The sequence below is a fragment of the Oryctolagus cuniculus genome, chromosome 1, assembly GCF_051225735.1.
Source record: "Oryctolagus cuniculus isolate XC-2025 breed Fujian yellow rabbit chromosome 1, ASM5122573v1, whole genome shotgun sequence".
Classification (NCBI taxonomy): domain Eukaryota; kingdom Metazoa; phylum Chordata; class Mammalia; order Lagomorpha; family Leporidae; genus Oryctolagus; species Oryctolagus cuniculus.
The window spans coordinates 154090632-154115312 of NC_142867.1; the positions used below are offsets into that span (position 1 = coordinate 154090632).

Consider the following 24681-nt stretch of genomic DNA (forward strand, 5'->3'; position numbering starts at 1 on the left):
AGCAGGTTTGAGTGGCATCATCTTTGTGGAGTTGGTGCCAATGGTATTGCACGTCAGAGATGCAAATTCCATGAAGTTGTTTTCTGTTTTCTGTTTATACACAGTCCGCCAACGTATGATGGCAGAGAGAGAGAGAGAGAGAGAGAGAGAGAGAGAGAGATCTTCCATCCACTGGTATACTTCTCAAATGCCCACAACAGCCAGGGCTAGGCCATGCCAAAGCCAGGAACCTGGAACTCCATCCAGGTCTCTCACATGGGTGGCAAGGACTTATTACTAGCCATTACTAGCTGCCTCTCAGGGTGTGCATTAGCAGGAAGCTGGAACCAGAAAGTGGAGCCAGGATTCAAACCAAGGCACTCCAACATGGGATGTGGTATCCCACAAGGCATCATAACCACTGAGCTAAATTCTTGCTCCTTGACTTAACGGTATTTTCAATTTCTTATGGGTTTATCAGGAAATAACCCCTCTGGTGATAAGTAGTCAAGAACACTGGTTGTCCCAGTGTTCCAGTGTCTTGGTCAGGATGATTTCTTTCCTGTCATTTATTCAATTATTCATTTAAGCATTCATTCATTGGTTTTCTTCAACTATTAATGAAAGAATTATTAAACTGTTATTTTTTCTGATATTTTTCTAGGTTCATGATATGCAATGTGTTTACCATTTAAATGTCCTCCATGGAGCACATTTTGCAGTTAGAATTACAAACTGCATAAATACTCCTACACAACTAGATACCAGTATTTATCATAGATCAATATGAAAGTCTTCTATGAATGCTTACAATAAGGAGACTAACCTTGTCCATAAGTATCAGGAAATGAAGGAGTGATATTTAATCTGAGGCTCAGATAATGAATGTTAGCTAAGTATAGATGATTAGGTATGACACTAAAGTAGGGTGATTGGCATGTGGGAAGTTCTAAGGGATAGTAAAGAAGAGGCAGAGAGAGTCAAAGTAGCTGGAAAATGATAGGGGAGGGAGCCAACGACCTAAGATGAGTTTAGCTGAGATGGATCAGATTGACTGTGACCTTCAAGGTCATGTAAAGGAATATCAACTCTATCCTAGGAAAGTCAGAACACATAGGAGAGTAGATTCTCATGCTGAACTTTGAATTTTTTTTTTTTTTTTGCCAGAGTTAGACAGTGAGAGAGAGAGAGACAGAGAGAGAGAGTTGTAGACAGTGAGAGAGAGACAGGGAGAAAGGTCTTTCTTCTGTTGGTTCACTCCCCTAACGGCCACTACAGCTGGCACTGTGCCAATCTGAAGTCAGGAGCTGGGTACTTCCTCCTGATCTCCCATAGGGGTGCAGGGACCCAAGGACTTGGGCCATCCTCCGCTGCCCTCCCAGGCTACAGCAGAGAGCTGGACTGGAAGAGGAGCAACTGGGACTAGTACCTGGCGCCCCAACCGGGACTAGAACCTGAGGTGCCAGTGCGCAGGTGGAGGATTAGCCTAGTAAGCCACGGCGCCAGCCTGAACTTTGAATTTTTTAAAAACAGCATCCTAACTGCCATTGGAGAGTGGATTGAGGTGAGAAGCTGTAACGTGTGAACAGATAGGGTGTACTCAGTGAGGCTCATTAGGAGGAGGTACAACAAGCCAGGTGAGATGTAGTTCAATCCAGGGGTATGGAAAAGCATAAGGGAAGTGGAGGTAAAGAACAGAGTTGGATCTGAGACAGATTTGGAGGTGAAGTTCTCTTGACTTGCCTATGGCTCAGACTTGGGAGTGAGGGAGAAGATGATCAATGTGACTTTTTATTCCAGCCATGTTTGTGGCTCTCCTCATAATATAGATCAATTAAAAATTATATTCATACATACACATATATACATGGAATATAGAATATACATATAGAATATATAGAATATTGGAGTCATATTTTCTTGATAGTTTAGGGATTTATTATATTGTAATCATAATTCAGGAGGCAAAAATATCCCGTTCAATATCACTTGGAAAGAATTTGTGTTTCACCTAGCTTGTCAGAGGAGCTCACAGAATTTGTTCTATGTAGTAACATTCAACACCCAAATGTTTCCTCATTCTCCCAGTATCTCATTTTATTTCTGTCCAATTTTTCAATGAAGGTTGGAAATACAAACAATGAATGCCTCACAAAGGAAAATCAGCATGGAAGATGTCACATCCTCATTTCTTTTTCGCAGATACTGCCTCATTTTCCTTAGGTTCACTCTGATTTCTTCTACTCTTTTGACTTGTTGGGTGCTGCTAAGTCTCATGATGATATTAACATCATGTAGGCCTAATGTGTTCCCTTGGGGTGAGCATTGCTTTATTCACAAGAGACAATGTGAAGCCTGGATCAGACAACACCAGCTGATCCCTACTGCAGGATCATGGCCTGGAGCGTGTTTAGACAACATTCCTTTTGGCCCTTGTTTTTCTCCTTCTGGGGGAACTGATACTAGATCTTCCATCTCCTAGGGTACCTTAGACATTTATCACATTTGTATAAAGGGATAAAACCAGGCTTTTGGGACTATTGAGTGGAATAACCCATATGAAACATGGAAGGTATACGGGAGGTGTTAGGACTATTGTTTTCATTGTTAGGGAAGGGAGGTGCTAGGCTCTCATTTTCTTTCCTCTTGGTGATGATGGTCTGGATGAGTAGGGGTCTTTTAGGAGAAAGAGAAGGTATTGAGCAGGTCTGTGTTCCCTCACCCAGTCGTGTAGAGGCCTTGCCAAATCTGTTGCTCGGCTGTGAGCATCAGGGTGAAGAGGAGCCAGGGCTGCACCCTCTCATGTGGATCCATCTGACAGCTGAGCTCTGCTTAGTACTCTGTCCTTTTATTTTGCCGGCTCAATGTGGCCATCAATCCTCTGGGGACTGAAGCAAATACAGCCTCCTCAGCATTCTGTCTGAATGAATGCTTCCAGAATACATTGGCAGGAGGCCAAGGGTTGACTTGATGGGGTCCTTGGGCAAGTCAATTAGCCTTGCTGAAAAGCGGGTTGATTACTCTCATGACAAAGAGGTGGAGGAAGGGCAACAGTCCACAAGAAAAGCTTTTATGAGTTGACTCCACTGGATTTCTCTCCAGCCGTTCAGCTGCCCATCCTGCCTGCTTGCAGCATGGGCTTCCATGCAACCAGCATCCACAAGTCCTTTAAGTGGCTCCGAGCCTTTGTACAGGCTTTATCTGATTTGCTTTTCTTCTCAAGTATCTTTCTTTAATATACTGACCTTCTCTGACTTACAAATACTTGCTTCTCCTTCAAGGCTCAGGTCAAATGTCACTTGTCTTAGATGTCTTTTAATTCATTCCTCCACAAATATTTATTAAGCAAGGCACTATGCTAGGTGTATAAGGTGCAACTGTGAACACGATAGGCCAAGCCCTAGCTTTCATGCAGCTAACCAACAGTGAAAAAGTAAATGAGCCACAGAAAGTCCACATTGTGATAAGCACTGTGGAAAGACGAAAAGGGCGGGCAGTGTGGGGTGAGTAGTGGAAGGAGCTGACTCTGAGAAGTTATTTGGCCATGTCGGATGAGAAGAGGCTCGCCACGTAAAGAGCACGGGTCTTGAGGCACTAATATGTTGCTTTTGTTTGAGGGACAAGAAGAAAGTTGCTCTGATCACAACGTGAGGGGCAAGGGGGAAGTGACAGGAGGTGACGGCAGAAGGACACAGGTGGAGTTCGGACTTCATTCTGAGGAAGAGAGATGGAAAGCCATCAGACTTTGCAACCTGCCACTAACCTTGGGCATTGGTTTCTCTACTCCTATGCTAAGATTACGCACAACAGTACTCCAAACCAACCACCCTATGGAGCTCAGTAGGGACATATTTGGTATCACAAAGCCCTTTGCAGCAGGGCTGGGGGTTAAATGTAGTCATCTCAGGTGTGAACTAAAAAGTCACTACTTAACCTCAGAGGGATCCTTAACATTTCAAACGTACTTCAATAAAGCTGCCATCTTACAAACAATACTTGCCCACACATATCCATACTGTAACTTTCAGAGACATACGCCAAAAATGGATAAGAGTCTCAAATAAGTGCCTTTTTGAATAGTTTGACAGGAAAATATTGCTCTTGGCAGGCTCCAAATCAACAAACAAAAAATCCCATAAATGCCACAGCTTGGAATTGCTGGGGATGAACAGGAGGAAGGAGATTCGTGTTGGCGACAACAGAAGAGTGACTTCCTAAAGGGAGGCCTGACATTAACTGGAAAGGGTTTAAAAGCAACACACGACATTCTGGAACAGGTATGTTTATTTAGCGGGTTCTGGCACTGTTTGCAGTTTTTAGTTGCTGTGATGGCCACAATGTTTCATATATGGCACATCAAGTTACATGCTAATTGAAGAGAAAAAAAAGGCAAACTGTCTTTCACTCATCACTTTTCACTGAAACCTTCTATGCGGCGTTTGCTTACCTTTTGTTTCCTGGCAACATCTGTGAACTCTTCATTAGCATCAGACCAGACATCCTCGCATACACTTTAACACACTAAGAACATTGGCTTCAGAAACCTGTTTACATAAGCAATTTTAACAACATAATGGCTAAACCCATGCAAGGCTACAGAGTGCCCTTCCTTAGACCAAACAGTTTGCCAACAGAACATTTCAAAATACAAGGTCATCATGAAGGCAGGCAGCAGTCGACACTGCTACATGTAAGGCAGACTGGAGTGCTCTCTTGTTTTAAAACCAAATATCCTAACCCCATACCTACAGGTATTTAAGGGTACCTTCAATCTTCGGCACTGCAGGAGAATTCTGATTGAAAAGCGGAAGAACAAAAGCCTGAAACATAACTAGTCTGAGGCTGGCCGGGGAGTTACAACTTAACTCCAAGGAAAGTCATTGTGCATCTGATCTGAGTTCGTATTTGCCACGGCAATCTGCTGATTGGAGAACTGTGGGTGGGGGGAGAAAGGAGAGGAGGAGCGGGAAAGAGGCAGAAGAGCTGGTTTGGAGGCCTCCCATAGTGGCTTGGGATGGAGATAATATTGGTTTGGCCCAAAGGTACAGTTGCGGTGTGGGCAGAAGTAGACTGTTTAGAGATATATCTTGGAAATATAATTAGTGGGGCTTTGCTGAGAAATTGGATTTGGGGTAGAACAAAAGGCATCTTGAGCAGCTGGCTGGATGTATGGTACTGCCATTCACTGAGGTGAGAGAGTGGGATGGGAATGATGGTTAGGAGGCTGGGGTGTCTGAAGTCTGCATTGTTCATTCTAAGCTGCCTATTAGATACTGGAAGAGGAATGTCAGCAGTTAGTTGTGAATTTTGAGAGAAGAGATCTCAAGATTAATCTGGGCATAAGTGGTGCTGTGGTTCGGATGTGGTTTGTCTCCCAAGGCTCATGCATTGGAAGCTTGGTCCCTAGGTGGTCGTGTTAAGAGGCAACATCATCGTCACGAGGCAGAGCCTTGTGAGATGTCACTGGGGACACTGCCCTCTAAGAGAGCAAGGCTGTTCTTGTGGGCCTCTGGATAGTTCTCACAAGAGGGTTGTTACAACGTGCAAGGCTGGTCCCTCCCCGGTCTCGCGCTGGCTTCTGTCTCACCATGCGATCTTTCCATCTGGCAAGCACTCCCACCGCGATGCCATCGCCACATGTGACACAGCCGGAGCTACCCTCACAGGAGCCCATGCCATGTTATTCAGACTTTCAGTCTCCTAAACTGTGAGCTAAATACCACCCCCCCCCTTTTCCACAAAGTGTCCCCCCAAGGTATTCTGTTAAAGCAACAGAAAGCAGACTAATACAGATGGTATTTAAACTCATGAGCCTGGGTAAGATCTCTCTGGAGAGAGTGCAGCAGGCATAGAGGAGAGGAGCAGCTATATACTGTCCCTGGGAAGCTTCCCCACGCTTATGCCTACATTTTCTACAGGCCCTCCTCCTTGGAGTGAATCAAGACTTTCCCCCTCCTTTGTATAGCTCCATGAATGTGCCCACAGTTCCTAGATTCTCCAACCACTGCAGCTCTCACAGCCTATCAAACATATTAAAATTCACCTTCATCCTACATTAAGTTTGATTTTAGTTGATTCCTTAAGAGCTGAGTGGCAATCGACTAGTTGTCAAGTTTTATAGATATTTAATTATCATTTGATTCTGACCTTTGTGGTTTTATGTTTCATGCTCCTTTTGGATGCTCTCAACAAGCCTGTAGTGCAAGGGCACAGCACCCCAGGATTTAATTGGTAAAGCAAGCCGGCTCGTCTGGGCCCACCAATGCTTTATGACCTCTTATGGCGTTCAGCAGCCTTGGTTGTAACAGGTTTTTATGTTTGTTTTCCCTATTAGACTGTAAGCTTGAAGAGGGCAAGCTTGGTATGTGGCAGAGACCAATAATATTTACTTATGGAAGCAATTAATTTGAGCTCTTCAAGAGGAATAGCCAAGTCTAGGGATGTATTGTACTTTCTAGCTTCCCTTGATAAATGGCTCTTAGTCCCTGACTTGCAACCTATGTAATACGGAGCTGCTTTTCTCTGGCACTCGTAGCGAGAAAGCAGCATTGCACAGGCTGAAGTTATGGCCTTTAGTTGCAGCCACACCTGATTATTAGCTGTGCTTCTTGCATCTGAAAAGTCTGACTTTTGTGTGGGCCAAATTAAAGCCATTTTAATAAAACCTTCTTAATCATAAAGCGCTATATTCTTAAATTATTCTTTTCTGAAGTTAAAAAACAGATCTTACAATTAAAGAGATTACAATTCCAGTTTCAAGAAAGTTTCTGAAATTTTCTAGGAAGTGGGTTGTAAAATATCTTTTGTTGCCTGACATTTGGTCCTCAAAAAATATTGTAACTGAACAATAGCTTTTTAGAGAGGAGCCCTTGAAAGAAAATCCTTTAGTGATAAACCAGTCAAGCCGACCATAGAAATACCTGAATGTGGAGAATGAGAAGGGGCAGCTGCTACCCCTGATCACAAATTAATGACGCAGCATAAATGCATCCTTATTGCTGCAGAACTGAACACAGGCCAGATCTTCAATCCTTGTGATGAAGAGGAGACTTGATTATATGGATCACAGTCCCATTCCTGGTGCCAAGTAGCTCCAATGAACCAGGGTAAAATGAAGTTCATCTTGGCTATGTCTAGCTAAATATGTCAGAGGCTTTATCGTTGTCTGCTGACAACTTCAGATTTTATGGGTTGGTACAAAAGTAACATTTGGAAATGGACAGTGACTTCGAAGAGAATCAAGTTTATGCCTTCTGTCATCTACATGTATCGAATTTCCGGCCTGGTGAGGTCAATCTGTGGCTGGCCTCTGATTCTGCCATTTTATATTAGACGCTGGAAAGGATATTGGGTTGGCTGAGTCACAGTTTAAAAATGACTCTGTGTGCTACTTCTATTTGTGAGGCTGCTGTCTGCCATTGTTCTTTTCTTTTCTTTTTTTTTTTTTTAATTTATTTGACAGGTAGAGTTACAGACAGTGAGAGACAGAGAGACAGAGAGAGAGGTCTTCCTTCCGTTGGTTCACTCCCCAAATGGCTGCCACGGCTGGAGCTGTGTCAATCCGAAGCCAGGAGCCAGGTGCTTCTTCCTGGTCTCCCATGCGGGTGCAGGGCCCAAGCACTTGGGCCACAGCAGAGAGCTGGACTGGAAGAGGGGCAACCAGGACTAGAACCCGGTGCCCATATGGGATGCCGGCGCCGCAGGAGGAGGATTAACCAAGTGAGCCACGGCACCGGCCCCTACCATTGTTCTTTGAGTGAATCTCAATGACAGCCTGGGAGCTGTTAATGCCTATTTTACGTTTTAGCCTCATGACGTTCTTCTCATGTGAGGAACGTAAGGTTCTGTATGCTTCCAAACTGGAATGTGCCTGAAGTGTTGATGAAACTTTAATTTAGTAGTTACTAAAACAACCACCCCTTCCTTACCAAGCACACATTTGGTAAGTTCCTCAAAATGAAGGGCAGATGGTTGAATGCTGGATGGGACAGAAGAGATTAGCAGTGTGAGGCTACACTCTGAAATGGGGCGGAGAGTGAGGCAGGTCTGACGCATGTGTAGGCGGGCACTGATGATCAGCAGGGTATGCTGTGGACACCGGTGTTGAGGAGGATGGGCATCCATCCACCCAATTGCAAAGATTAGATTTCTTTTGACTAATCCATCAAATGTTGAGTCTCCATTCTTTGTATCAATGGACTAATTACATGAAACATCTTGCTTCTCTCATACCGCAAGTCTGCTGTTAACGTTCCTCCTCAGTTAAGGCCTTTAGCCATGCTTTAAGGGCCAATTCGAGGTCCACCTGCTTTAGGAAGCGTGCCTTCATCAGTGCAGTGCAAAGGAATCGCTGCTTGTTCTGATCTTAACACCACGTACCACTCATTTGAGATTTAGAATGCACCCTTTGGTGCTGTCTTACTGTTAGCATGATGATGGACCTGGATATGTAATCCCGATCAATTTGCTTCAAGATTATGGGCCTCCATTTTCTTATTTGTAAACAGAGGACAATACATGTACTCGTGCTTGGGAGTTTTTTTGGGAATTAAGAGGGGGACATATTTACATGATTAGGTTTACACTGCACTCTGTTCTCACATTGTTTAGTACAAAGTAAGCGGTCATTAAATTACTTTCTCTCCACTGACTTCATGACAACAGAGGTTCTCTTACACCTGGTTGTATTGCAGATCTTTAAACCTAGTTAGGCTCAGTTTGTTTGCTGCTTTGCCTGATTTCTCCCTTCTTTTCTCTAAGGCAGGGCCTTGAACTTTCAAGGAGAGTGACTGCATCTTGAGCAGGGTTCATACAGGTCTATACTCCACTGCTCTTCAGAGCCAACTGCTCTCTCCCACTCCGTGACACGCAGTGGATATTTCTTTTAGACAAAGTCATCTTTTAGGCATCTTGAGAAACATCCAGTATCAACTTCACAGAAGCTGTCAGCAAACTGAACAAAGCCACCTTCCCCTCGCACAGCTTTTGTATCCCCCACCTCCTTGCCCCCAGTCCACGGCCCCCATCTCTACCCACACACATACACACACACACACACACACACGCTGGTGGATGTGTGGGGCTGCAGAGGAAAGAGGGGGCCCACATGGCCCACACCCCACAGACCAATGCATGTACAATCCAATAGAGAAAGTATACTAAGCTTTTACAGATTTGTTTTTTATAACCTGCTTTCCAAAAATGGGACTTAACAAACACCGCTGAGCTTATCAAACCTGTTGCTTTCTTATGTTGTGATTTCTTTCTCTCTCTTTTCAACTCCCCGCTCTGCTTGCCCTTTCTTTAGTGACTTTATTGAGAAGCATCATTCATCCCCATCCTTCCCTTCTATGTGGAAACAGAGAAGTTTCTCATTACATCACCCTTTCAGAGATGTTGACAAATGGGGATGAACAGATCAAATAAACAGGAACTTAGGTTAATTTAATAGAAAAAATAAAATATGGAATAACATTGATTTTGGCCAGTATCAATTACAACCGTTCTACTATATTTTACAAAAAAACAACTGAACATTTTACACATGTACAGTATTTTTCAGTAAAAGTGGATTTGGATTTAACAATGGGTCACTAATTAAAAATCAAAAGACAAAAGAAAACAAAAGATAGGACTTTTGTCTCTAGAAGGCTAGAGCATTTGTTAAGTCTCCAAACTTTGTACTATCCATTACATATATCTCATTATGAATATATATATTTATACATAATATATAACATTAACTTAAACTTTGAAAGCATTATGTTCTAGTTAATAATGTTATGTAGATAAACGAGGCAGTAACACACTAGTAGTGAAACCAGTATTTCCATGATGTGCACCTGCATGGCCAGTGAGAAATGGGATGCACACTAGTGGACCCTAGTGGATTTGGTTGTCATGTTGGTGTTAGTTGTCTAAGAATACAGGCATCATTTTTATCTTTCCTCACAGTATCCTTGTACCTCTTATGGTATGGGCTTATTCACTTCAATGGATCCCTTTGCAGGCAAATCTGGTTTTGCCATCTGCTTGAGCTTGCTTAGGCTTGCACTTACATTTGTTCATTTCACTGTAAAACTTTATGCCTTACCCAGGGTAACTTTGGTTCTTCATGTCAGAAGGGCCTGTGGTGTTATAAAGAGGAAAACTACTCACCCAAATCAGTTGGTTCCCCAGTTATTTATGAATCATTGTGTGACTCAATATCATTGCGATGCTATTAAGAGGGTCATTAGACTATTTATTTATTATTCACCTTGGGTTGGAAGTTAACTTTGATGTCTAAGACTATTTTTGAGGCAGACTTTTTTCTAGCTTGCTGCTTGGATGGAGGCCTTAGCATCCACTTCCCAGCTCCTGTCCAGGAGAACCTAGATTGACACCATTCCTCTTCTCAGGTGTGACGCCAGCAACATCCTGGATGTGAGGTTCTCAGTGTAAAGCCTGCAAGATGGCTGGTTGCTCCCAAAGCAAATGAGGTCACCATTGGAGCTTTGATGTGGAAAATGAAGAAATTTGGTATAAGTCTACCCTTCCCTAAACAGAGAAACTGCAAAAAGATATTATCAGGCTTTCTTATTACTGCCTACTGATCCGAAACAGTTTTCTCACAATTCAGTCTGCTAATTTCCATAAAACATTTAGAGATTCAGAGAAAACCAGTGAAGATATTTCTAAACACAACAAACAAAACAGACAAACTTAACATTCAGTGGATAGGTGTGTGAGAGAATGGTATGGTAATAGAGGGACAGAGGAGCGGGGAAATACAGAACCAGGAGGGTACAATCATGCCATCTGTATTTAATTTCCAGTTTTATTTTCTTAAAATGACAAGATGAAAAAATTTCTAATAAGCACCATTGAGAAACACTGCTCAGCCAACATGGGCCTGAGCTTAAATATTATTTAAATAAATTCCATTTCTTAAAAAATACAGGACTTCTTAGAAACTTTTGATTCCAGGAAGAAATTTCCTGCATCATATCCAAAATGCTCCCCACCATAACAAATGGAATTTCTGATGGCCTTTAAAAAAATGCTATGGGGATTATGGCTAGATAGCACCAAGAGATTGTGCAGGGTCTACTAAGTTAGCCCTCTGGTTTCCAGGGAGCTGGATCAGTCTCTGTTCATTCACGTACCTCTGCATTCTACCCATCATCAGTCTGACTCTACAGAGCAATCCCGTTTGCCAGCTGTGTGTAACATAACCCAATCTACAATGGCAAAGGCAGTAGCAGCATGTCCATCTGATACAACCAGTGGAGCAGACTTATCAAGTGAGTAATATGTAAAAACCAGTACATAATGCAGGAAGGAAAATATGTTTGGAAAGTATTGATGCTTAGTGGTGAAGAACAAAGACAAACGACACTGGACACGACTCTCTAGGATGCTGTTAGGCCCTCAGGTCCAGTTTCCTGTCATTTTCTCCAACAGTTGGCTCGAGCAAGAAAAATGACCGTTGCAAGAGCCGTCTGTTGCATTTTGATCTATGTATGCTCTTGTGAGGTTCTGGAAAGGTATTTTTAGGCATCTCAAAGGGGGAAACAAGCAGGTAAATGCAAAAGGAAGAAAACGGACCTTGAAACCCAGGGCAGGAAATCAAATCATTACTTTAACGTCAAATTTTGGCATCAAATACTTTGGTCATACAATGCTGTCTCTGTGGTTCTGGCTGTTTAGCACTAAACACCCAGTTATAAAAAGGTAGGCTTGTTGTAGGTTTATTTTTCTTTTTTCCATTTAAGTTCTGACAAAACAGTTCAACATCTCCCTGCACAAACTTGAGAGAGAGAGAGAGAAGGAGAGAGAGAGAGAGAGGGAAGGAGGGAGAGAGAGAAAGAGAGAAGGGGAGAGAGAGAGAGAGAGAGAGAGAGAGAGAAGGAGGGAGAGGGAGAGGGAGAAAAAAAAAGAGGGCAAGAAAGAGAGAGGTGGCTTGCTTTTTTTTCTGGCTTTTTTTTTCTTTTTAATAATATGGAATACTCTATAAGTCTACAGCAACAAAGAATTCTAAGGTGGCTGCTCAGCCTTGGAATGTACATGTTTTGCAGCAAAGTTGTTGAAGAACCTTCCGTTGGCACAGATTGTTCTTTTTCACAAGCATACAGAAGCCTCCTTCCGCCCAGGACTCTTCCGTTGCTTTTCCAGGAAGTCAGCAAGAGACAGGGGGAGTTGAGGACGAGAGCAGCATTGATGGGCACACACGGAAGAAGGTTGTGATTGGTCAGAGAGGCAGGTTGGGGATTGGAAGAGATCATTCAGGAGCAGTCAACAAGGAGGAAATTTGGTCCACCCAAAGTGATTTCAGTCAATAGCATTGGTTTTCAAGGAGATATATTGCAGTCCAATGGTAAATGTGATTGGTATCCATTTATGAAAGGAAAAAAAAAGATTAGAGAAAGAATAAATTAGAAATCAATAATAACATAAGTAAGGATTTTTTTCTTCTTAGAATGACCTAAAGTAGAGGGTATACAGTCATTTACATTGTGTCATTACACTATATTTCATTAAAATATTTCATCATTCTATATTTCATTGAATCTAAGACATAGGATTTAAGATGCACCATTGTTGTAAGTAACACAAAGAAAAATTACTTCTTATTAAACAGTGGCATGGTAGTCTCTTATCAATTAGAACTTTAATTGTATATTTATTAAAGGTATTTATTATACTCAGGACATTCTGTTTTGCTTCTGTGCTTATGCAAGAAGCCTTCCTTTGAATATTGAACAACAGTTAATTTTTCAAAGCTCTTTTGAACTGTGATTAATTTCAATACAAGAAGTAGTAACCATGTGTCTAACCGAGTTTAATACACATCCCTGCCACCTATCTCATATCCAGGCACTTATATTAGATCAGCCTATGGCCATTATAAGCTGCCATGAATTATAAGATGCATCTTATTTCAGACATGTTTAAATGTAAAAAAAGTTATGTCTTAGAATCATGGAAATATGATCAGTGAAAGAGAATAAACAGTGCATCCTCAGATGCAGTTGCCATGTGATTTGCAATGCCTGGTGAGCCATCAGTGATCTCATTTTTAAACTGAACTGAAAATGGGTTCATTGCAAATCACGGCTTCTTCATTTTCCAATTTTGCCCACAATCTGGCCCCTCCACTTTGCTGACATAACTTATTCCATGCTCACTGTGGACTGGGGGGAAATAGTTAAGACATCACACGTTTTGAAATGCCTGGTAATTTATGCTACAGGTGAAAACTTCAAGGCACCAAGGATTTCCTATGTTAATCACGTAAGAATATTTCTCAGTTTTCTGGTTGTTATTATTTCTGGTTATACTCAGATGTCAGGGAATCATGTTTTAAAGTAAAGAGAAGGGGGCACTTGCTATTAACTAAAAAGAATACTTACATGGATATGTCCCTGGAGAGCCATCACCCAGGGCCTCTTACCCCAGTGTGGTACAGTTAGAGCTAGCCCTTTCCAAAATTGTAACACAGAGCCAGAGTGGGTCTGGCCTATCCCTACCAGGCCAATCACATATCAGAAAAGCCACGAATATGCATAGTCACCTATAATGCTCCAAGGACCACAGTGAGGTTCTACTGGTGCCATCATGTGCCCCGTTCTTTCTGATGCCTTTTTGAGATCCCTACTAGGGAGCTGTGGAACAGCCATACAAGATCAGTAGTATTGTGTTCTCCATTTTGTACAGACGAGGACAATTAGGCCCAGAAAATTCTAACTTGCCCCAAGTCTGAGCCCAGACATGAACTACAGCATTCTGATTCCCAAGTCCACAGTCTCCCTGCCATAGTACTGTTCTGTCTCTTGTGAAATTTCCAGAAGAGGAAACATTGCAAAGAAGGAAGAATAAATGCAGGGCAGTGGCCTTGCCAGCTGAGACTTTTCTACTTGCCTATTTTCTAATTACTGAAAGACATTTTGAACAACAGTTCAAAACAATGTCTTTCTCCATCGACGTATTTTCCCTATGCTGCTGCATGATACTGTAACGGTGGATATACTTCAATACACATCACTATCCACTTGTCCAAACTGTGGGACCCTAATAGAAACTATGGACTTTGAGTGTTAATGATGTGTCAATCTAGGTTCATTGATTGCAACAAGTTCCACGCTGCTGCAGGAAGGGGTGGGAGGGTAGGGGAGCTATGCATGTGTGCTGGCAGGGGTACATGTGAAATCTCTACATTCGCCTCAATTTTGCTTGAACCCAAATCTTTTCTAAAAACAGTTCATTCGTGAAGCAAAAATTAACTGGAACCATATTGGCCAGGTGACTTGTTTCTTCTTGCAATTAAACAAAACTGGGGGCACAAATGAATGAATGTCAGGAAGATATTGCTTATGTCCTAAATGATGCATGTTTCTTAGCTGTTTTTTAAACTTCTAAGTATATTAGACCTTTAACGTGGAAAAATCACACTTGGCTCAGAGATCAAATGAGCAGCTGTACTCACCATCCTTGCAGATCGCTCCCATTTGACATGTTCCTAAGTCTAAGAGATACCCACTGGGACAGCTTGTACAGTTCTTGAACCCTGGACCATTGCATGTCAAACAACTGGTATCACATCTAGGGGAAAAGGTACAATGTTTTATCCTTTCACACATCATTCCCAACAGAGGGTGTGTTTACTATCAACCACTTAAGGTCTTAAATTTAACTCTCATTTTGAAGACATAAAAACCTTTTTGTACAATAACTGCTAAGTTTGATGACATTAAAAAAAATCCTAGCAGGTAGACACTAATTTTAAGTGGGACACAGCACATATGTGGGACATAAAGTATCATTTTTTAAGGTACTCCTGAGGCTAAATGAAGAAATAAATGAAAGTATCAAAAATAAGTTGGGTTATAGCTGCAGTGTCTTTATGTAAATATAGAGCTTTATTTCATCATTGAAAATTCTACACTTCTTATTGTTTATGAAGGCACTCATAAGGGAGCCAGGTACTAACAGCTGGTGCTGAAGGGGCCAATCCACTTACTTTTTGCAGGATTTGTATCCATTCTCTGAAGAGTGCTCAAAATAATAGCTGATACTACAGCTCTGCACGCATCTCCCATCCTCCATGAAGTAGCCCTCAGTGCATTTAATGCACCCATCAGCTCCTGCCCCTTCAAAGCAAGACAAATGCAAGAGACAGAAAAAAACCTCAGCAGGCATTGTACGGCAGGCTTTTACTTTACTAGCTTGTGAAAATGGCATTCATCTGTTATAATTCTTAGAGTAATGATTTAATATATTTTTTCATGTTCTTCTCAGAGGAGAAAAAAAAAAAACCTCTCCATTTTAAATAGAATCTATTTCCCGAAAACATCTGCTGTCTTTGGAAAGAGAAGGAGATATCACTGGGATATTTAAATTTCTCCGTGAGGACAGGAAGCTGACAACTGTGTGACTTTCAGTGAGAATGCATGCAAGGTAATCAGAAGGGAAACATGGTCTCTAGCATTTAGCGTAAAGGTATCTAGCGGGCTATGTGGGTGACGGCTATAACAAGGCATACACTTAAGCAAAACCAGAACCAAGAGAATAAATGAAAGGCCCAGGGAGGCGATACCGGCACAGGTGGCGCAGAAGCGGTGGCAGGGCTGGCAGTCCTGGCCGTTGAAGTACTGTCCATCTTCACAGGTGACAGAACACCGGGATCCCTGCAGGCTAGAAGTACAGAAGGTGTTGTAAACACACTGTTGCAATCAAGGCAAAGTGGTAATGACCTACAAATGCCATGTGTAACAGATCCAGTTCCCCTGAGAGATCAGTGGGTTTGGCAAAGCTTCAAAGCTTGGGAAATAGCCCTGGTGCCTTGTTTTTCCACCCCCTGCTCCTAATTCTTATAATGCTGTTTTGTGCCTATAATGATGACTATAGTGTGGACACATTCTCTTAAATTCGTTCACTGGCAGGGATATACTTACTTCTTATGACTCAAAAGTTTAATAAAACATTAATTGATAGACAAAACAATTACGTGGTCTAAAAATATGCCTGGCTATTCTCTAATATACAGACCCACTATAATATATGGCAAATTTAAAGTTATTTCCTAATTCTAAATGAAGCAGGAACACCTGATGAAAGAAATTACAATGGAATAATATGAAAAGTACAACTATCCTTTTCCAACCCCAGCTCAAACTGTATAGAGTAGCTTCCTTCGGTTTTTAAGTAATTTTTTTCTTAAGATTTATTTACTTGAAAGTCAATGTTCAAATAAAGGGAGTGAGTGAGGGAGTGAGAGAGAGAGGGAGAGAGGGAGAGAGAGAGAGAGAGTCTTCCACCCTCTGGTTCACTTCTAAAATGGTTGCAACAGCTAGAGCTGGGCCAGTCTGAAGCCAGGAGCCAGGAACTTCTTCCAGGTCTACCACATGGATACAGGGGCCCAAGCTCTTGGGCCATCCTCTGTTGCTTTCCCAGGCTCATTAGCAGAGAGCTGGGTCAGAAGTAGAGCACCCGGGACTCAAACTGGGGGCCCATATGGGATGCTGGTGTCACAGGCAGCAGCTTTACTTGCTACACCACAACGCCAGCCTCTTTAAGTATTTCCGACTTTAATCTTCTACTATTTCCCATCAAAGCAGCAAAATCCTAATATACTTTTGCCTTCCTTTAAAGAAATATTTTTATTTATTTGAAAGGCAGAGAGAAAGACAGAAAGAACCATGTGCTGTTTCACTCTCCAAATGCCCACGATAGCTGCAGCTGCATCAGGCTGAAGCCAGGAACTCAAACTGGGTGGGAGGGACTGCAGTACTCGAGCCATTGCCTGTTGCCTCTCAGGACGTGCATTGGCAGGAAGCTGGAATCAGAAGCACAGCTGGGATTCAAACCCAGGCATTCTGGTATGGAATGCAGGTGTCTCCAGTGGTGTCTTAACCACTCGGCCAAACACCTATCCCTCCCTCCATTCCTTGATCTAGTCAGACACTGAAATGAGGAATTTAGCAAAATTCCCTACTTGTATGGCTGTTTACCCTAACATCTCAATTGTTTAAAGTTATATTATTATTTAGTATCTGTAGGAGTTACCAATACCATATAAAATGATCTATTTACACTTCTATTTCTGTATGTAGAGCTATGAGACAGAATCTAATAAGGTGTTAGAATGTCAAAGGTGGCATGTGTATTTTTCTCTCCTTAATTTGCCAGCTCTCTTAGTCTAGAGATCCTTGAATTAAAATTATATAGAATTTATAGTATTTAATACAGTACTCACTGAGTAATCAGTGTGATTGAAGCTATATATCTGAGCCACAAAGTTAACTGGTTTTTATTCCCTAAATTCTTTATATTGTTCTAGTTGATATTTTATCTGGCAGCTTCATAAATGGATCATACTTACTTTAAAAATTCAAATATAGTTTTTTTCTATGCTCATTAATATAATTTGGAAAGTACAAAAGCAAAGGAGATAAACAAAGAAGTTCAATCCATCCTTGTTGGCATTTTCATTGATTTCATGCAAGATTTCTGCATAGATTTTCCCACTTCTTCTTAGCACATGCCTAGATGAAAAGTTACAGGTCTTTTGAAGCAACATGGCCAACTCCAGGAGCCCCTAGGAAAACGCAAGGAGCCTCAAGGAAACTATGGGCTAAATAATGAAAGGATGCTTCATTCACAGACCAGAGAGCTGTCATCTAAACAGCCAGTAAAAGAAAATCCTTTTCATTTTCTATAGTACTAAAAAGAAAGGGGTGGGGAGGGATTTCATCAAACACAGCTTTCTGTGGCAGGAAATAAGGACCACAAAAATCTTATTGAAGTTAAAAAAACTCCCCAGTTTTTCTAATAAAGGACAATGCTTCTGAGCTTGGCATCTATTCAGTGGGAGACAGAGGTTGCACTGTGTCGGGGAAGGAATGACTGAGGGAGGGCATACAACTGATACTCCCACAACACAGGTACAGGGAGGCTCATGAGCCTGGGACTGTGAACACTTCTGTTTCACCCTTGATAAACTTGCCAGGTTAGGCCTGTGCTGTCCAACCTGTATATGGCTACTGAGCCCTTAAAATATGGCTAGTGTGGCCAAGGGACAGAATATTAAACTTTAATTTTAACCAATTTAAGTCTAAATTTGAAAAATTGGTACTTGATTCTGTCATTGGCAAACTTTTACAAAGGCTTAGAACAATTTAGTTATGTAAAAATCTACTTTCTGGCCGGCGCGATGGCTCAATAGGCTAATCCTCCACCTGCAGTGCCGGCACACCAGGTTCTAGTCCCGGTCAGGGCGCCGGATTCTGTCCCAGTTGCCCCTCTTCCAGGCCAGCTCTCTGCTGCGGCCAGGGAGTGCAGTGGAGGATGGCCCAAGTACTTGGGCCCTGCACCCCATGGGAGACCAGGAGGAAGCACCTGGCTCCTGACTTCAGATCAGCGCGGTGCACCGGCCGCAGCGGCCATTGGAGGGTGAACCAACGGCAAAGGAAGACCTTTCTCTCTCTGTCTCTCTCTCTCACTGTCCACTCTGCCTGTCAAAAAAAAATCTACTTTCTTTTTTAAAATTTTTATTTATTTATTTATTTATTTATTTTTTATTTATTTTTTTTTTTTGACAGGCAGAGTGGACAGTGAGAGAGAGAGACAGAGAGAGAAAGGTCTTCCTTTGCCGTTGGTTCACCCTCCAATGGCCGCCGCTGCAGCCGGCGCACCGCGCTGATCCTGGCAGGAGCCAGGAGCCAGGTGCTTTTCCTGGTCTCCCATGGGGTGCAGGGCCCAAGCACCTGGGCCATCCTCCACTGCACTCCCTGGCCATAGCAGAGAGCTGGCCTGGAAGAGGGGCAACCGGGACAGAATCCGGCGCCCCAACCGGGACTAGAACCCGGTGTGCCGGCGCCGCAAGGTGGAGGATTAGCCTATTGAGCCACGGCGCCGGCCTTATTTATTTATTTTTGACAGGCAGAGTTAGACAGTGAGAGAGAGAGAGACAGAGAGAAAGGTCTTCCTATTTCTGTTGGTTCACCCCCCAAGTGGCTGGTATGGCGGCGCATTGCGGCCGGCACACTGCGCTGATCCGAAGCCAGGAGCCAGGTGCTTCCTCCTGGTCTCCCATGTGGGTGCAGGGCCCAAGGACCTGGGCCATCCTCCACTGCACTCCCTGGCCACAGCAGAGAGCTGGCCTGTAAGAGGAGCACCGGGACAGAATCCGGAGCCCCAACCGGGACTAGAACCCGGGGTGCTGGCGCCGCAGGCAGAGAATTAGCCTAGTGAGCCGCGGCGCCGGCCAAAAATCTACTTTCTTAACTAAAGTAAAAAAAAATCTAAATACAGATCTAGTATTTCTCATAAATTACTGTCTGAACTCAGATGTGATATAAAGGGATACACATCATAGTTTGATACAACTAAAAACATGGAAACAGCAGAGACCCTATCTATTTCACCTTTCCTCAAAGGTAGAAATAAAAGCATTATCAATACTCAAAAGGGAGAATTCTAAGCCAGAGTGCAACTCCTAACTCAGTGTAGAATGACGTGACCTCTACTGAAATCAAGAGGCTGCTGGTTCATTGGAGTTGCATGTTGTGCGGTGCAGTCTACCAACTATCCAGCTTTTGCAATAGGCAAGCATCTATTCAAGGAAAACATCTCCTGATGTTAAATCTATGCATACAGCACAGCATAATGGAACCTAGCCTGAGGTACTTAAGATAAGAGAATGATTGGGTATGTGGACGAAAAATAATAAAGATAAGGGAATAATTTCCGACCATCCAAGGAATGAGTCAGGGGGATTAAATGTAATTCATTGGCATTACTTGCACAGTAATCCTTGACTGGCACAATGCACGTCAAGAAGCACGATGAACGCCTCTCAAATGGTCATATTTATTGACTTGTATCTGGGCCATCTTTTATACAGACAGTTTATTTGGTTATAACTCTTCTTCAGCAAAGATGGGAGCCAATTTTTCATATGTAATGGTAGAGATAATGCAAAGAGCAATCCAGTGCTTGAATGGGAGTCAAACCAAGGGTAGATAGTAAGAGGATATTTATTCACTTGAATATGTGTGTGTGTGTGTGTGTATTCTTCATTTTATTTACATTAAGAAGCTCTTGAGACTTGAAGAGATCTTTCTCTCTTACCTTAACCCGTCTCTACATTCTGTACAGTTATGGAGTTCAGTACATGTCTTGCAGTTTTCACTGCATTTCCGGCAAAGATTTTTCTCTGTTAAAAAAAAAAGGAAAAGAAAATTATAAGTCAATTGATTATATAAGAGCATGTGACTATGCTCTCTTTCCTAAAATGCTGTAGTACCCATGGCCTTGGCAACTGCAGGAAAAGCCCCAGAATCATCATTTGTTTTCACTTCCCAGCAAACCAAATACACAGACACTGTAAGACTGGGAAACAACTTAGACTGCTTTGCCAGACTGCAGACCAACGACCCACAGCCCACTCAATTCTTATTGAGTTTCTAGGCTTCTTGTCCTCTTTCCATTCTCTCTTCCAAGCAGGGTTTCCTGGCTTCTAACAATGAAGGTCATCATACAGCTTGGTCCACTCTGATAAGTTGTGCTAGAAAGGAGCCCATGTTTAAGAGTGTGAGCCAAGTGTTGTTTATTTCTTGCATAATCTAAAATAATGTCTTGCACTTTGTAGCTGTTGTGGAATTGATACAAACATTATTTTATTTTTATAATTTATTTATTTAAAGGGAAGAATGACAGAGAGAGGGAAAAACAGAGAAGAGAGATACCCTCCATCTGCTGGTTCACTCCTCAAATGCTTCCAACAGCCAGGCTGGGCTATGCTGATGCCAGGTGCCAGGAACTCTATCCTTGTCTCCCAAGTAGATGGCAAGGACTGAAGTAATTGGGCAACCATCCACTGCTTCCCAATCTGGAAGCTGGATTGGATGTGCAGGAGCTGGGATTCAAGCCCACACTCCCACGTGGGATGGGGGCATCCCAAGTGGTAGCTTAACTCGCTGTGCCACAAAGCCTGCCCAAATAGTATCTAATCTATTTTGATGTGGGAGGCAGGGAGCCAGAGAGAGAGAAAGAGACAGAGATGTAGAGCTCCTATCTGCTGGTTCACTCCCCAAGTGCCCACAACTCCCAGGGTTGACTCAGGCTGAAGCTGGGAACCAGGAACTCAATCCACATCTCCCATGTGGGTGGCAGGGATCCAACTACTTGAGCCATCATGCTGCCTCCCAGGATTGTTTAACAGGAAATTGGCATCAGGAGCTGGCGCTGAGGCTCAAACCCCAGATACTCCAATAGGGAATACAGGCGTCTTAACTGCTAGGCTAACTGTCTGCTTCTCAGATAATATTTTTATTCTGAAGAACGGGAATGTATTGGTTTGAAATGCATGAATACTACTTTACCACTTAATACCAAGCAGAGATCTATATCAGAAAAAAAAGTGGTAAAGTCATGGTTGTTTTATGATGAAAAATAGTGATTTGGTATATTAAGAAAGGCATCTTAAGTTAGACAAAATGTTTCTGAAGACTTGGTACTTTCTCTGATATGCAATCAAATTTTATCCACACGTAACACGGATAAAACTGAATGAAGCTTTGTTCATGAGATTTCTTCTATTTGCTCTGTAAATGTTACTGATCTTCTGAGTTCCACAGAGAAACACTGCATTAATGGACCCTACAAGGACCTACAGGATCAGGTCTGAGCCTCTCAATGTGAAATATGAAGCCCTTTACGGCTCGGCTCTATGATCATTATCATATGGTCTCACTCACTGTGTCCCAGGGAAGACTGGACCTGGCACAGGATCTGAAGGCAATTATAGAAGCAGAGAGACCCGCAGAGCGCTGCATTAACACTGTGTCATAGCTGAGGTCATTGTTTGAACAGCCTTCCTTAATTATCCACCTCCCAGGCTCTGAGAAAGAATCGACTCTCTCAATTATCTTGATCCTATTATACAAAATTCTAGAACCAAACTTCTTTTCCAAGACTCTGCCTTCTTGTTAGAATTTTGACTCCCCACTTCTCATACTGCTCATTTCTATGGATCCCTTACACTCTTCCCCTCTCTCAGTTTCTTTTTCTCTACCAGCTGATAGCTAATCTTCCAAATTTGGGGGCAAATAAAAACTGCAGGGGAATCCCTAACCATTGCTCCTAAGGGTAGGGTGAAAGACCCCACTGCCTCATAGAGAAATGCCTGCCTTTGAGTCAGAGAGAATTTTACTTCTGAAGAAGCAAGACTACCCACGTCAGAATTCTTCTTATCCATTTTTGTATTTATTTTTAAAAATAACTGTTATTCCTTTAAACTTGGAGGTTTTCTTTTTTTCCTAGGTTGCAAAGAAACATGAAATTTTAGAGTTATGATATATTATGGTATGAGATCCTTGAGACCCAGAACTCAGAAATAAAAAAAGCTATCTGGTAGCTCTTTTCAGGGTCACACTGGAGCACTGTCTAATAGGTCTTCCCACAGATTTTTTTTTTTTAATTCCCTAGGGCAACAGACCTTTGTTCATAATGACAGCCTGAACTCTGTGATGTTTCATGTTAACACACAGATTTTTTGCTTGGTCAAGTTGCATATAATTTCTATTAGAAAAAAAATATCCTCCCACATTCTAGTTGGATTGCCATGTAAGAACTTATGCAATTTGCTTCTAACTCAGCCTAAAGGATTCCATGTTGCCTTTCCTGATGGACTACAGTATCTCACGATCTTTGAAAACACCTGTTACCTTGCAGCTCCCTCCTGAATGGGTTAAATACTTCTTTGACACATATTCATTCTATGCTAGTCAGAAAGTCTTTTTTTTTTTTTTTTAAGTTTTCAAAAATGTATTCCTTGATACCAACAGGATCATTTGGTTAGTGTGCAGGAAAGAGCATGCTCAGCTGTAATTCTTTGCAAACCTGATTTATAAGGCTGGCCCATGGCTGGCCTCTGGGAATTTAAGATTTTGATAAGAGCGGCTCCTGTTGTCTAAAGTTTTACAGACAATATGGTTTATGATGAACACCTGCTTTACTTCTAGAAGTCTGGAATCTTGATACACGCCAGGCAGAAGGTGCCATCTCTTCCCAGCCAGGCCTCAGTAACAATTGTGTGTGCTGAGTCTCTAACGGTTCTTTGGCTGATGCCTTTCCATCCATGTTGGTGGGGGAATTAAATACACCTCATGGAATTCCACTGAGAGCAGACTCTTGGAAGCTTGAGTCTGGCTTCTTCTGGGATTTGTCCTATGTGCCTTTTTCCCTTTGCTGATTTTATTTTGTATCCTTTGGCTGTGACAAATCCCACCTGTGTGAACAGGAGCACAGCTATATCCCGTCTCCTGAGTACTTCTAGAACATATTTGAATCTGGGGCTGGTGTTGCACAGAGTTAGTCACAGGCATTTGTATGTAAGCCTTCTAAACTGTTTTCCTAAAGTAAATGGAACAGATCCCGTCTGACATCAGGCAAGCCAGATTCATAAAGGAGGAATACCCCGCCTTTTCAAATGAAAATCCCACATTTCTTCTCTAAACCCCAAATATTTGAAATGAACTCACTGGTGTCCTGATATGACCCATCAGGACAGTGAGTAACACAGCTGCTGGTGTCTTCATTCAGGAAGTATCCATATTTACAGGATATGCACTGGTCACCATGGCTTCCAAAGCAGGACTCACAGTTGGGGGCGCACTTCCTGCATCGCTTCTTGTCAGCGTGGTAGTGGCCAGGGGGGCAGCTGGAGACACAGATCCTGCGTGGTGGAAAAATAAGAGGGACAGCAGCATCACCTGTGACTCAGTTCTCAGCATCAACATGAGTCTTGAGCCAGGATCCCAATGCTGCCTCCACCAGGCCTCATTCTGGTTGTTGAGGCTTTCTCCTGCACTGGGTATGTGGCAGCAATGGTTACACAATGCCTCCTAGACCAAGGAAGGCAGTTCTCATTGCAAACTATCGCCTAGTTTCATCCGGGTCTTAGAAGGGTTGATGGTTAAAACTGAGTCTAAAAAGGAAAGCTATGGTGGGAAATCTGGGGAGAATATGTGAGAATTGTGATTTTGTATTGAAAAGGTCATTGTTATAAGTAGTTACTTCCGCTTTTGTGTTTCTGCCATGCAAGTCTTGTGTGTGTATATGTGGGTAGTGGTTGTGGTTATATGCAATTGTCTAAGTTAATATATTTAAATTTATGTTTCTTGTGAGAAATCTTTTTTAACAACTTCCTTATTTGCCCATAACTTAAGGACAAGGCTTGCTTCATTAATCCATTCAACAAATATTTACTGAGAACTAATCAAATGTCAGGCATTTTGCAGAGTGCAGGAGAGAGGTACTGAGATAGCCAAGGACCTTTCCCTTAGGGAATTTATACTCCAGCGTGGAATTACAACCAGAATTGAAGATGTCTAGGTCTGTTTCGGTGACGAGCATGGAGGCCCTGCAAGAGTGAGTTTTGCTGAAAGAGGAGGGAGAAGGCGGGCGAGGTATGAGAGACTCCGGGTGGGAGAGGCTGGGCTCTGGCTGCAGCACCCATTGTTCTACAGTCCAGCCCCATGAAAACATCGGCTGACTTCTAGGCTGAAGGTAGGGGCTCAGAGGTACAAGGTATTACAATGTCTACAGCAGAGAAGAGAAGGGGCAGGGAGCAGCTGTCTCACACATTGGGATTATGGAATGGCTCCAGGTTGTGTGCTCTGGCATCTCCATCAGGGGCAAAGGCAGCTGGCATACCAT

The 24681-nt window shown here is 42.6% G+C and overlaps 1 protein-coding gene and 1 long non-coding RNA gene across 5 annotated transcripts in view; one reads left to right on the top strand and one right to left on the bottom strand.

Moving 5' to 3' along the window:
* The window catches only part of PCSK5 (proprotein convertase subtilisin/kexin type 5), a 442208-nt gene that overhangs the window by 136681 nt on the left and 280846 nt on the right, over positions 1 to 24681 (bottom strand). For 3 of the 4 annotated variants that reach the window (XR_001793338.4, XM_089336653.1, XM_051858772.3), the window contains 5 exons: positions 23505 to 23698; positions 20092 to 20176; positions 15557 to 15654; positions 14981 to 15110; positions 14447 to 14562 (listed from right to left, as the gene is read on the bottom strand). Coding sequence is in view for 3 of the 4 variants with exons in the window: in XM_089336653.1 (XP_089192779.1) it covers positions 14447 to 14562; positions 14981 to 15110; positions 15557 to 15654; positions 20092 to 20176; positions 23505 to 23698 (623 nt within the window). In the remaining variant the exon portion in view is untranslated. Of the gene's footprint in view, positions 1 to 9402; positions 12127 to 14446; positions 14563 to 14980; positions 15111 to 15556; positions 15655 to 20091; positions 20177 to 23504; positions 23699 to 24681 lie in introns of those variants that run through there. The other variant, XM_008256582.5, reaches the window with a different exon arrangement.
* The window catches only part of LOC149128706 (uncharacterized), a 42648-nt gene that overhangs the window by 12126 nt on the left and 5841 nt on the right, over positions 1 to 24681 (top strand). Inside the window, exon 2 of the long non-coding RNA XR_016236694.1 lies at positions 4088 to 4256. This is a non-coding gene — a long non-coding RNA (uncharacterized LOC149128706). The remainder of the gene's footprint in view (positions 1 to 4087; positions 4257 to 24681) is intronic.